Source organism: Pecten maximus, chromosome 11 (assembly GCF_902652985.1).
Source record: "Pecten maximus chromosome 11, xPecMax1.1, whole genome shotgun sequence".
Classification (NCBI taxonomy): domain Eukaryota; kingdom Metazoa; phylum Mollusca; class Bivalvia; order Pectinida; family Pectinidae; genus Pecten; species Pecten maximus.
In genome coordinates, this window is record NC_047025.1 from 24471137 (window position 1) to 24485301 (window position 14165).

The following is a 14165-nucleotide window of genomic DNA, read 5'->3' on the forward strand; positions in this document are numbered from 1 at the left end:
AAATGGAATGTGAAGAAACCCGCACTTTTGTTCACTCTTCAATGCCAACTTTTGAAAAAGAAATAGATTTTTTTTTCTTTTTTTCTACTCAATTTACTACATTACCCATTCAAAAAGTCCATTCCATACTCTTATTGCCATGAGATATTGAAAAGGGGTTGGGGCGACCAAGCCATGGGCCAAAACTTTACAAGATTTTATTGCGTGAAAAACACGTTAAAGACACGATGAATCATATATAGCACTGAGATCGAGTATGATTTAATTCCTGATCAGTATCTTAATGAGTCAATTAACCTATTGGTATTACCATGGGTACCTAACTGTGAACCTCTAAATACTGACTTTTTTCTTTTCATAAGAGTATTCTCTTACATAGATCTTGTATAGTCATTTTGGGGCTGCGGTGGCCAAGTGGTTAAGGTGTCCCGACACTTTATCACTAGCCCTCCACCTCTGGGTTGCGAGTTCGAAACCTACGTGGGGCAGTTGCCAGGTACTGACCGTTGGCCGGTGGTTTTTCTCCGGGTACTCCGGCTTTCCTCCACCTCCAAAACCTAAATGACCCTGGCTGTTAATAGGACGTTAAACAAGAGGCCCAGAGGGCCTGTATCGCTCACCTGGATTTCATGAGATATGAATCAAGAATGACGATTAAGTATATTTGTCAATGGTATTGCTATGTCAGTATTTCATAGGCATTTTATATGGGAACTTGAGGTTTTTATGCCAAAAAATGCATTAATCCATGTAATGAAATTGACTTTTGGCGCACCCCGGGGGTCAGTTCTTTCCTTTATCAAATTTTGAATCCCTTCCCAAAAGGATGCTACCAGTCAAACATGAGCTGTTTCAGAGAAGTTGTTCATATCAATTTAGCCAAATTGACCCCTTTTGGCCCCACCCCTCAGCCCCCTGGGGTCAGTCACATCATTTGTACAATTTTGAATCCTCACCCAACTGTGATGCTACCAGGCAAATATGAGCGATATCCACCGCTCGGTTTCAGAGAAGAAGTCGTTTATATTAATAGAGTCAAATTGACCCCTTTTGGTCCCGCCCCTCAGACCCCTGGGGGGTCAGCACCACCACTTGTACAATTTTGAGTCCCCACCCCATAGGGATGCTTCTGACCAAATTTGGTCAAATTCTGATATGTGGTTATGAAGAAGTCAATTGTTGACGGACGGACGGACGGACGGACGACAGACGACGGACGGACGACGGACGACGGACGACGGACGCTATGGTATGGCATAGGCTCACCTTGGTCCTTCGGACCAGGTGAGCTAACAAAAACCAACAAACAAAGTAGAGTCATTCACTGATTTTTCAAAAGGCCAAAATCCCTGAGAAATGTCATGGTTTGAGATTAAGTATTTACAATTTGGTGTTATGGCCAGAGAGCTATTAGACATATTGTCTATAATCAATAATCGAATTTTCACCTTAATTATCAAAATACATGCATTTTACAGAATAAGTAGTTCCTATTATCATTTAAACTGCATTGAAACAGCGAAACATCTCAAAGGAATGAATTCCATTGTATTGAATTAAATTCATGGATAATGTTTATGTTTATTAAAGCATGCAAACATGTTTAAGTTGATTAAAGCATGCAAACAAGTTCTTTGACATCAAATGTTGTGTTGTCTTGGATTATACATTACCAGCCTGAAGTTTTTCACACGCTTCCATAGTTTCTGTGACATACTACTTTAGAAAATCTTACGTATAAACCTAAACTAATATACTGTCGTCTCTGTAAGTTTCATAATAAGGAAGTTTTGGTGGATCTGTCACAGATTGTAAACAAAGCTTCTTTCTAAATATCAAGCCAAGAGTAATTTGATTAACTCTCGATAACAAACAATATTTAACCATGCTATTTCTTGATATTCTAGCGACATAGACTACTATACTAGCAAGGGCTTCAAGGGAAATGTTCTCAATTTTGACTGTCTGATCACATGATTGTTCCATATCATATCTGCTAAATTTCGCAAAAAAATCGTCTTGGATTTGTAAACGAAAATCCAAGAGAGGAAATTATGAAATAAGGAAAATGGGCTATTATGAATAGCCAGGATAAAATATTCGAGTTGAAGGGAGAATTTGTATCCCTTCCGGAGGTATGGCATGTATGTAGACTCGAGCAATGTTAGAGTTAATTGCAAAATGCAGACTGTGAATATATATTGCTATTGCATATATTATTACATACATACAAGACATGTTTCGACAGCTAACATGGATGGCTGCAGATTTATAGATCAAGTACAGAAAATAATTACATGCTTTTAAATGTGTGAATGGACTGGTTCCAAATTACTTGTTCTCTAGACTAAATCTTGTTAAGTGTCAATACCAGAACTACCCGCGAGTCAGATCAGAATCTTTATATATATACCGAAGTTTTATTCAAATCATTTCATTATATCTAGTTGTTAGATTTGGAATCAAATACTTAATGAACTGAGAACGTCATCGTCTTTTACTATATTTAGAAAGAAAGCTATTACCCACTTATCTGATTCATATTTTTATATAACATAGCCAATTTAAGTATGCCACATCAGAATGTATTCTGTATATTTTTATATTTTTGCTATATTAGCATGTATGTATGAGGCTCTGGCCATTTAACTTAACATCTGTAAGCAGGATATCTTGTGCTTTCTGCGATAATTTGGTTTATTTGAATATATATAAATATACATTATGTTGTTCTTAAAGTCATGCTTTTGCATTTTCAAGTGCTTAAAGTTTTTTTTTCTATCTATATAAGTATCATCAATCTTAATATGTTTATATTTTTGTACGTACTGATTTTAATAACTCAGGGGACCCTGGGGGAGATCAACCTTTGGCTTAATTAGGTAAATACATATATTATTACAAGATAAAGGAGAGAGATACTAAAGAACAGTATAAATACATTGATTGGGGTCAGTAACTGCGGTTGAAACAGATCTGCATGTAGTGAGAGGCCGGAAACTATATATTTTCACTTCCTGTTAGTTGGTATAGACAATCACCCCATCCCCAAAATACCAAACAACCCATAAAAAGCTAGCGGAACCAAAGTTTCGCTGACATGAATAAAGGACGATTTCGATTTCTTCAAATCTTTCCATTTCTCGATAGTAATATCTCAGCTTCCCCAAACTATTGTTCAATGACTTGTTCCCCATATCCAGACATTCAAGATAGATGCCTATTCCTGATGGACAAAACTTAGTATTTCAGGTTTAGGTTGTTTGAAACTATGTAGACGGTCTTCATGACATAATTTGGAAATATTCAGGGTACTATACGATTTCATCATGCTCGATGCTTGTTACTTTTCCTGCGTTTTCCTTATCATAGCCCTTTCATCATTAAGATAGTGCGACATTACTTGTATTTTGATTTGACGTATCAGCATTAACAACAGCATATATTATCATGAATAAACGAATTTGTAGCGAGACGTGTTTTATCCCGTTTTCGTTAAAGTATGCCATCAGCTATCATTAAATATCGTCGGCTTTATTTTGCATGAATAATATTCAATAATTATTTGTGTAAAGTTCTAATTTTCTAATTATTTTTTTATTAGGTTGATGCTATTTAAGTATTTCATTATTTTTAGACAAATCGAGCGAGTCTCTAATAACTTATTTTTCACAACGGCTCATGATACGATACTCATTTCAGCTAAACCATTCTAGCTGTTCATAACTGCTAGTTTGTCCGAATGTTTTAATTGTCACTACCCAAGGTACAATTTAATTATCCATGTCTATGATCTTAACGATCTAAGGCTTTTTTCAGATACCGATCAAATGTAGTCTAGTTTAAACAACATAACGACGAAATAGCATAAGCCTAGCTTTCAATAATTTATTTTTATTAAGTAAAATATATATGCATGAATAACGATTATAAATCGAAAGTAATTATAATTCTACATGTGAATGTCTATCTAAAACGAAAAAGAAAAAAAACAATAGTTTTGAAAAGTGGGGGATGGACAAAGAAAGCTTTACATATCGACTTAGAGGCAAAATTGCAATGAGTGTTAGAAAACCTTGCAGGTTTGAAGGATGAAAATGTCAACGTTTTTCTGTTCAACCATAGGAGAGATATGAGCAGGTCTGCGGTAATTTTTCCATATCAGGTCTCTAAGGCTTCACATTTCAGGGTTCCGATCAAGACGCTTCGCTTCCGTAATTAACTAAAGTGTAATGCGGCTTAACAGATATCATCATTTTATGTACCATTATCACAAACTGCACAGATATGAGCTTGTCACCGAGAGAGAAGGAATAGCAATGTTACAATATAACTTCACTTCATAACAGGTTGCTAAAATCAGATTTGATCTTTTTTTCTCGTTCTCACAAAGTGGCTGAATTTATCAAGAGACTGAACAGAAAGTTTACAGAGACACTGAATAGATTTTGGTTATACCTGGTATTTGAATGGCAACTCGCTGTCTGATAGATTTTGGTTATATTTGAATGAGAACTCGCTGTCTGATATATTTTGGTTATATTTGAATGGGAACTCACTGTCTAATAGATTTTGGTTATATTTGAATAGGAACTCACTGTCCGATAGATTTTGGTTATATTTGAATGGGAACTCACTGTCCGATAGATTTTGGTTATATTTCAATGGGAACTCGCTGTCTGATAGATTTTGGTTATATTTGAATGGGAACTCACTGTCCAATAGATTTTGGTTATATTTCAATAGGAACCCACTGTCTGATAGATTTTGGTTATATTTGAATGGGAACTCACTTTCTGATAGACCGACTTACCGATATTTTTATTTCGTTTAATACCGACATATTAACTTCAAGTTATGCTCGATCTTATAATAAAATGTAGTTGTGGTATGTGATAATGAGGAATTACCATTCCCTTACGATTAATCTATCATTTATCGTACCAACTAATAGATAACCATAAGTCACAAATCTGAACGGAGGTCTGATTACAAACGTATTACTTTTTGGATTTTTTTTTTTTCAAATTCTCAGTAATTTAGACATAGAATGCATAAGGATGTTAAGATTTTAAGGATCGAAGATCGAGGTTATTTGATTAATCAACACAGGACTGGCAATTTTGTTTCATATCTTACGTTATCGTAAATGACTTGATTTTTATTCCATACATTACAATTTATTTGCAGCTGAGTTTTAATAATGTACCACGCTACATTGTAAATGCTTCATTAAGCAATTATGAATCCAACTTCGTACGCGCGTGTTTACGTTCAGCTTGTTTAAGACATCGCAAACAGCCCATTATCGCATCACAAGCACATTAAACGTCAGTGCGTTAAGTTGTTTCTGGCGAATTCATAATAAAGACATGAGCAAGACAAACACGCTGGACAATCTCTAGTACAAGGTATATAGTGAATACACGTCTTAAACATCACTAATCACTGTGTACACTATACATCCTACATATTCCCTAAATAATCTTCAGCATAATTTCCTGTTTAAGAAGCAAAATAATTATATCTGTACCATCTCTGATGTCGCCTTATAACATAAGCACCTAGTAAGTAAATGGATTTGAAAGCATTTTGAACTTGTTCCGTCGAAACTGTATATTTAATACTCCAGTTGTGAGCTTTGTGATGTAGATGCAATCGTTTTGAAAAAGCAAACCGCTTTGAGATTTACATTAAGAAGTAAATAAGGTACTAATCACACAACACGGTTACGGTTACATATGTCACAGACGGACGGGACGATGATATCTGCATGAAATAATAAAGAGTTAATTCTGAGAATGGGAAAACCTAAACTGCAGACTGCACGCCATATAGTTGATCAGAATCACAAATACTGCAACGAGATGCACCAGGAGAATTATTGTAAGTACATACTGAACATTTCTTTGTTGTGATACCGATATCGCTACTCGTATTTGAAGACCTGGACTTGCCACAACTGGAGCACACCTGAACTTCGCTTGAATTCATCAACGTGCAGAATTGACATCCCCAGCCGATCGTCCGCTCTGAACTTAACTGCCTTTGAAAGCGAGGCTGAAGCACGGCCGCTGCGTCTCGACGTGCAATTGGAGCTGAACGACTGGTTCCGTATGGGGGTGCGGTGTTATAGTTTTGCTCTGTCACAAAGTCCTTCATTACAACAGAAGGGTGGTTTGGAAGAGGTCTTGCATTAAAATTTGATTGCCTTGATGTTGCTTCCGTCGGAGATTTCAAAGAAAGACTTTTAGATAAATGTCTCTTATTCGTTGCATTATCCGGGGTTCGGGGAGGAGATGTCGGGAAAGTTTTCCTGCCACTGGATGGAATGTGGCTAGGCTCTCTGGTCAAAAGCTGTGGATGTGTCCGGTTTCCCTGTATTATTTCACTTGGTAGTTCTGGATATATCGATCCTTGTGTGTGCGGAAGTGGCGTCATATTTCGGACTCCAATATTGTGTACATCCTCGCCGGACACAGGGTGCAAGTAAGTTGCTTCATTCCCCCTTGACATGTCACGTGACCGTGTATAATGTCCTGGCGGCCCATGTGTAAGGTCACTGGGGGGCACCACCTTAGCGTATAACGTAGATGAGGCAGCTACTTTGGACGCCAACTGAGACTCGTATCCGGTATCTGCAGTTGGTGGATAGTATATAGGAGGCGCGTAGCTATCCGGGTATCCAGAGTCTCGGTTACTTGGCCCATGGGGCCGGGGCGGCTGCATAACTGGTCGCAAGTCTTTTTCAGCCACCTCTGGGTCAATTAGTTCATCACCTTTAAGTACATCTCCTCTAGGGCCTTTAAAATAGTCCTCTCCGAATTTGTTCTGAAGACCATCCCGGACAAACGACCATTCATCCGATCCACCTTTTGTTACATGGTGAGGTTTAAGCTTGGGGATAGCAACATCTTCCTGGAGAAGACGAAGGCTGGCCATACAGTGTTCCTCAAATGTTGCCTCCCGCAAGTCGGGACGTTCTGCCGTGTCTTCGTCGGCGTAGGGTATGTTACCACTGCTATGTACAGTTTTATCTGGTATGTGCAGTTTCACGTTACCCGGTGTCGGTGTATCAGTATGCATGTCGGGTTCTCCTCGACGGTCCTTCACCATATGATCGGAGTTGTACGGTAAATCTTTTCGCACGAGATTGGCTAATTGTTCAACGTTACCCGAATGGCTGGATCTGACTCGAACAATATGAGCGTAACTGATTCCTGGATCGCCTGACTGATGAGCGGCATTGATTATAACGCATTCCTCTGCCGCCACTAAGCACTCGAATGCTACTGCCAGAACTATGTCTTTGTTTATACGTCTAACTAAAGTTAATATTCCATCTTTTGTTTCCGAATATCCAACAAGTTTGAAAATAGATGTTGCATTCTGCAGATGAGCTTCTATTTTGCTTTGAAAAAACCCGGAGTATTTCTGAAAGTATAAAGCATAGCAATAAAAGCCAAATCATAATGAATGTCTCAAATTTGCAGTGATGGCACTAATTTAAGTGGTTACTAAATGTCCTATCTGAAGTGAATCGATATGGGGTCACCTGCCCAACCACGTGGGTTTTCTCAGTTTCTTCCCACAATGCGACTTCTCCCGTGATTACATCTGGGCCAACAACAGTGATTAATATGAACAAACCAACAGTGATTAATATGGACAAACCAACAGTGATTAATATAAGTTGAATTTACAACGTTTCGCAATGGTATCAAAAGTTTTACAACATTACATTCGCAGCCGTGCTAATTTAAGTTTCTCTTCTTGCCCTTCAATTGAGCGTAAAAAATCCTAAGGGGTGACTAAACTTGGGATCCTATCGTTTCTCTTCTTTCTAAACGTTCTTCGTACTAGCGTCTCCCTTGACATTGCCCCACTTTTAGTTTATGGTTGAGCGTTTACCCAAGCGAGGAAGACTTTTGGTTATGTCCCCTCACAGAGACATGCTACATCTGCTAAGCGCTCAACACTTTTGGGGGTGGGACGACTGGTTCACATGTTGTCAGTACAATGTGACCAGGTGGTGTTTCCTGCTTGGTGTCTTAGAAAGTCTGCTTCAATAAGGTAGCACTATAAAGATCCATCAGGTCCGTGCTATCACAAGAACACGAATACAAACATACTGCAGCCTCCGAAAATACGCACGCATGCACCGTGACACAAATGATACAAACTAAACCAATTCTTTATTCATTCTACGCATGTTTGAGAGAAAAAAATCTTTTGTTGCTTTAAGCATATATATCTGGCTTTTAACCTTAAATATAACGCTATTCAATACCATTCTATTGAAACATGATGTTTTCTTATATTATGAAATGAACAGAACTGTTAAGTATTGCAAACAAGTATAAACATTAAAAATATTTTCTATGTTTTATTGATATTAGTAAATGATAACATCTAACGATCTTACTCCGAGTTAGACTAATTTACTGGAAGCATGCACCTTTATCTTCTTTCTTTTATTTTCACAAATCCACAACCCAGTCCATATTATATGGATAGGGTTGGGAATTTGTGTACATTCCCTTTGCTCTAGAAGACCATCTTGCCTCTATAACGTATATCTTACCAAAGGTAGTTATCATATATCCTTATGAACCTATATCTTACCCTGAGAGTTTTGTACTCGGACTTCCACGGACTGTTAAGGATTAGTATAAGGTATATCTCCAGGTTCTGGAATGCCGTTGACGCCTTATTTGGGCTGAAGTAAGGCATGGCAGCACTGTCACTGATGATGGAGGCAAACTCTGCAAACTGGAATCTCTCACCAGGTTTAGCCTGGTACAGATGCTGCTGTATATACTGCTTAGCCTGACACAGTTTTTCATCGTTACTCTCCGCATCGTTATCAGAACACCGGAGTTCCGAATACAATTCCTTGGCCTGTGACTTGATGTCCATCTTGCACCAGGCGAATACGAAGGAGAGTGTTAGGGGCCAACCGTACCATGAGCTTTGCGGGTGCGCTTGGGGCATTTCTCATGGCAGGGGTCCCATAATCATGTAGTCCCTCACTGCTAAAAGAAAAAATCATACCACTGTATTACCATCGTCAAAATAAAGCTTACATTATTCATCTGTACAGCTTTTACTAAAAAAAAAGTAAAGTAATCGTTTTGAGGGTAGGGGTAAAAAAGAATTTTGACATGTAACATTTAACCAATGTGCCGTTAGAACTACAATAATAAGATTCGTACTAGCTTTGTCCCGTTGGCTTAATTGCAATTGAAGTCTTGTTCAATGGCATCAATGGAAAACGATACATTGGAGTATTTTACCATTCAAAAGTTTCAGGGATTTCTGATGTACGTGTATTGTCCGAGACATCATGAATCCTTTAATTATGTTATGTAGTAACACATATGTACTCGTAACCTCAGCAAACTGCCGGAACAGTCATCTGCCCCTGCATATATAGAAAAACATTTTACGTCTTACCAGCTGTAGATTAATTTATGAAGATGGACACCTAGGGAAATACAGCGGACAGAAGCTTTAAGTATATAGGGGGACAGAGTCTTGCAATGAATAAAGCAGAATACATTGTATTTGGTCTCCCCACGTCCCCACACCAATGGACACGGAGGAGGACCCCTGATTCTACAGGATACATTACCATCATGCATTGCCAATTGGCCCCATTGCGGGGAAAATGACGACGCCGTTTGTAATATCACTTTTAATTGACTGAATAAAAAGGCGTAATGATTTCTAAGAAAAAAGAGGACATCAATTTAAGTGGATTTCAACAGGGACTGTACAACAAAGGATAAGTTTAAATAAGTTAAGTTTGTCATGTTACTCTGAAACTCAAAAAATATATAAATCTAATTAATTCTACCACATATTTACCTACAATAGTATATTGCTCAGAGTCTACATCGGACCTCAGAGACACATTTAGCAATCCACAAAAAAAAATTAACTATGTATAAAGTAGCACCACGTATTTGTGTTTAGTCTTCCGCCACAGTAACGCCATAGAAATACATCACATCTTAAGACTTAATGTTCTGGTATATAACCCTGGCCGTTGCGAGGGCGTATAAAAACCGGTTGGATGGGTGGTTTGTACAGTTATCCGACCGGTTTATACAGTTTACGGACTTTGAATTAAATGCACTTAATGACAGCAACAAATAAAATTGTACATTACTGTAACACATAGTACTGGAATACCGTATATGATTATCTAGATATGTTGACTCATTTTTTATGAAAATCTTAATGAATTTTTCGGAATATATGTACAATAATTACATGATTATTTAATTACCTAGATATTTGAACTCATTCTTTATGAAAATCTCGATGACTTTCTTCGGAATAAATATACAATAATTACATTATTATACAAAATATTAAATTTGTCATTCAAAACTACACCGAATTAGCACTGCTTTATGATTAAATGTACCTATGTCTTTATCACCATGTTAATGTGTTATCCCGATAATCCCCTTAAACATTTCATTTCAATTGTTTTCAATGTCTTTGCCCTATAGTTAAGGATACAGCACTTGTGAGAAAGGAAACGGGCCCTAAGGGAGAATTCAATTATCAGTAAATGTTCTCTACCGTCTGATCTCTCTTACTACCTAAACTTCGTCTTTCTATGGCAGTGATGTAAAATCATGGATGAAAACATTATGAAACAGTTAAATAAGAAGTATGAAAAAAAAAACGTCGCTTCTATAAAGAGAGGAAATCGTCGTCAGAAAACATAAATATCAAAAAGTTCCAAGTAACCTATGACTATAACGACATTCTCGTTTTTGTTTAATACAAAATCACTGATTGGTATAAATGCCCTTTTATAATATTGTTGGATACAATACTGAAACAATTTATAACATTTGTTTTAATTAATTTTCCATTGGTTGTACGCAGAATGCGGCTTTCTGATTGGTTGAGATTTTTCTTTCATACCACTATGAACAAAATTCCGAGAATGGCGCGAAAAATGTGACGTCACAATACGACAATTGACGTTGCGTATTGATTTGAGAAAAATAATCCCATATAAAACCAGAAAAAATTGTACATAAAACATGTTTTAAATAAGAAAACAATTTTCAAAAATTAATTATAAGCGTTGATGTCAATTGTTTTTTAGTTTCATAGCTTAATTATTTCAAATTAAGTTTGTATTTATTTTGTCTCTTTTCGGCTCGCCATTTATTAGTCCTGATAACTGTATCTGTCGATTGGCCGGTAGGAATTTATGAGATCATTAAAATGACACTACCTTTTCTGTAACAAAGTATGAAAGTAATAACATCATCTGATCTTTGTATCTTTATCGAAAGTGAAACAAGCATCTGACGTTATCATGTTTCATTACTGTTCTAAATCCAGCTTTGTTTTAAAGGTGATATAAGTGTGACATCTCGCCTTAGTATCCTAGATCACCTTGTTACACTTATCAAGATTATGAATATAAGTAGACCTCCAATCAAGGACAATTATGGATGCTCTTGGTATCCTGTTTACATCACTATCGTAAATCCTGCTGTAAAGCCATTTTCAAGTTACTCAGAAGGGGACTTGATTCTATAACGAGTTATCTTACCGTCTCCTTCGTTCCGACAAACAGGATCGAGATACTACACATAAAACCCCTCGGTAATTATTATAATTACGCTACATTTTCACAGCCAATTAAATCCGAGTGGTTATCAAATGATAGTATCAATTATACCTACTATTATTCTAATTTTGTTAAATATTTATCGTTACAAAACTTCAATATATACTAGGATTTAAGTAACTAACAAACAAACAAACAAGGATTGTGGTAAGATCCGATTCCGTTATTACTCACCTTTCTGAAGCTGAATGAAATAGGCGATATAGAAATCATATAATTGTATACAAACGTAGAAAAAAGTGCCGATATTAGTAACTTATTTTTACCTATCATCAGAGGTACTAATGTACAAAAAATATATATGTAATTATGATATATACTATACAAAACCAGAAATAGCTAAACTATACTGTAAGTCAATGTAAGGCAATCATGACAGATATCATTCAGTACAAGCCAATCCTATTTGTGAACACGGATATTATATATTATACACACGTACATCCAGTTAAAGAAACTCTGATGGTGGTCCAACGGTTCTGTTTGAAAGTCTAACGAGCAATAGTGATTAGGTTAGAGTTTACACCTAACTTACACCATATATATAAATAAAATTCTACTAGGAGTTTCACCTAGCAGAAAGTGGGGGTCATGATTCAGCATTTAGGTATCTACGTTCTACACATGTATACAAGTAGTTTATTAATAGCGTCAAACTGCGCACCAGTATGTGGGATGGTGAACAGTATATACACTAATTATTTATAAATATAACGATACATACAGAAATATGGTTTTATATCGATATATGCTACTGTCTTAGACGAAATACATAGATTACTAAACACGGGCTTGGCTACAGTCTCGTGATCATGAATGACAGGTTCGAGGTTCGGTTGATCACCTATAGCTATAGATATGAAAACAAGTTAATTTTCGATGTTACTTTACACACGCTACGCATTAGTACAGATACTATTTCCCCAAATTTTGACTTTTAATTTCCAATTGTTGCTACTGTTTGTACAATGTATAAGTGTTTAGTATGAATACGGAAGTTTAAAGTGGTAAAAACCCTTCTGGGTTCATTTTCGCAGTTCAATATTTGAACTTTTTATACGTCCTTGTAAACTTCCTGTACAAAAGTGATCGTACATGGCTGAACGGAGCACACTGTTTGGTAGGTACACAGCATTTAAGTTGTTATTATAATAAAGTTAATGGATGGAATTATTGCGATATGATTTTATGAAATGATGACAATACCAAGAAACTCAAAAAATACCTACCCAGGAACGAAACACTGCAAATGGCAGACGGATTCCAAAAATACTAAGGGGAATCCCCGTTGGGATTTCCGCGTGTAGTACATTGTAATAAGAGAATAAGCCGTATTCCGGACTATAGTACAATAGAAAATCCCATTACAGACAAACGCTTGTAGTTCCCTGGTAATAAAGCGTAATTAAATTTAGATGGCAACATGGTACGAAGTAAAAATAAAGCTTAATTACAATGTCACATTATTAAATCTAGCATTCCAAACACCGGCGTTGCCTTCAAAATTACGTTACACTGTAATGATACTTTCTCGGCTTTCAATATTATTCACGATTTTTTTTTCGGTTTGCTTCCGTCCTATCAACAACTATTGTCACTAAGAATGGTAAATATTTTACATCATGCTTTAATACTTCCATTGAAAATGTTTAAATTTACAATACATTAAGTTGGATTATAAATGGAATTAATTTGGATTCCAAAATTTATGTTTGAATATTTAAAAAAAATATCCTGAAATATGAATTTAAAATAATTAACATACAACTGTTAAATACATTTAAATTGTTATGCATTATTGACGCTCTCATTTTCGACTCGTCATTATTTTTATGCGGGTATATATTCTTTTTTTGACCATGAAACCTAACAGATTATAAAAACACGAAAACGTATCCCATGATTCATTGTGGTGACATCTTGCAACAACATAAAAATTCTCAGTACTGTACGAAATAAAAAAAAAATTATTTTGAAGTGATGATGTGAAATATACTTATGATGATGATGATGATGATGATGTATTTTATCAAATTGATAAGTTATTTAAAAAATGATGATTAGTGTATGAGTGAGGTGTAATGTGCCAATGAAGACAATTATACATGTACCCATCCATATTCATTATTTTGTGTGTGATAGAAAATGTGGGTGTGGATCTTTATGTAATGTAAACACTTGGGGGGGGGGGGGGGGGGGGGGGGGGGGATATTAAAAAGAAATACATATTTTGAAGTGTTGTTTAAATTTTCTAAACTTAAGAAAATGCAGAAAGAAGCCATTTAATTTTTTTTATGAAGAAATAGGATGTGGCGCAGTATTTCCCTTCAGCATAGTGGTAGGATGTTCGCGTTGAGAGCAAGAGGTCGCTTTAATAGTTCAAAGCTCGGCACGGGCAGGGCATTTTTCATCACTCCTTCCTAAATAGATTTGGTGCCGTTGACCACTGCAAGTGAAAGCTATAGGAGATTGAGAGGCTTTATTAGAGCTATAGAAC

At 36.4% G+C, this 14165-nt stretch overlaps 1 protein-coding gene across 6 annotated transcripts; it reads right to left on the reverse strand.

The window, feature by feature from the left end:
- Nucleotides 1-1689: 1689 nt before the first annotated feature.
- LOC117337200 lies at nucleotides 1690-12973 on the reverse strand. Of its 6 annotated transcripts, none has more exons than XM_033898051.1 (3): nucleotides 12898-12973; nucleotides 8626-9035; nucleotides 1690-7434 (listed from the first exon to the last, which is right to left on the reverse strand). In XM_033898051.1, exons 2-3 carry the CDS (start codon nucleotides 8992-8994, stop codon nucleotides 5812-5814), a joined length of 1992 nt encoding a protein of 663 aa, XP_033753942.1. In that variant the 5' UTR covers nucleotides 8995-9035; nucleotides 12898-12973; the 3' UTR covers nucleotides 1690-5811. The 6 variants fall into 6 exon arrangements, with proteins under 6 accessions (XP_033753942.1, XP_033753944.1, XP_033753946.1 ...); XM_033898053.1 differs by having other exon boundaries at nucleotides 8626-9032; nucleotides 12898-12970; XM_033898055.1 differs by lacking the exon at nucleotides 12898-12973 and adding an exon at nucleotides 12111-12260 and having other exon boundaries at nucleotides 8626-9032.
- Nucleotides 12974-14165: the final 1192 nt, after the last annotated feature.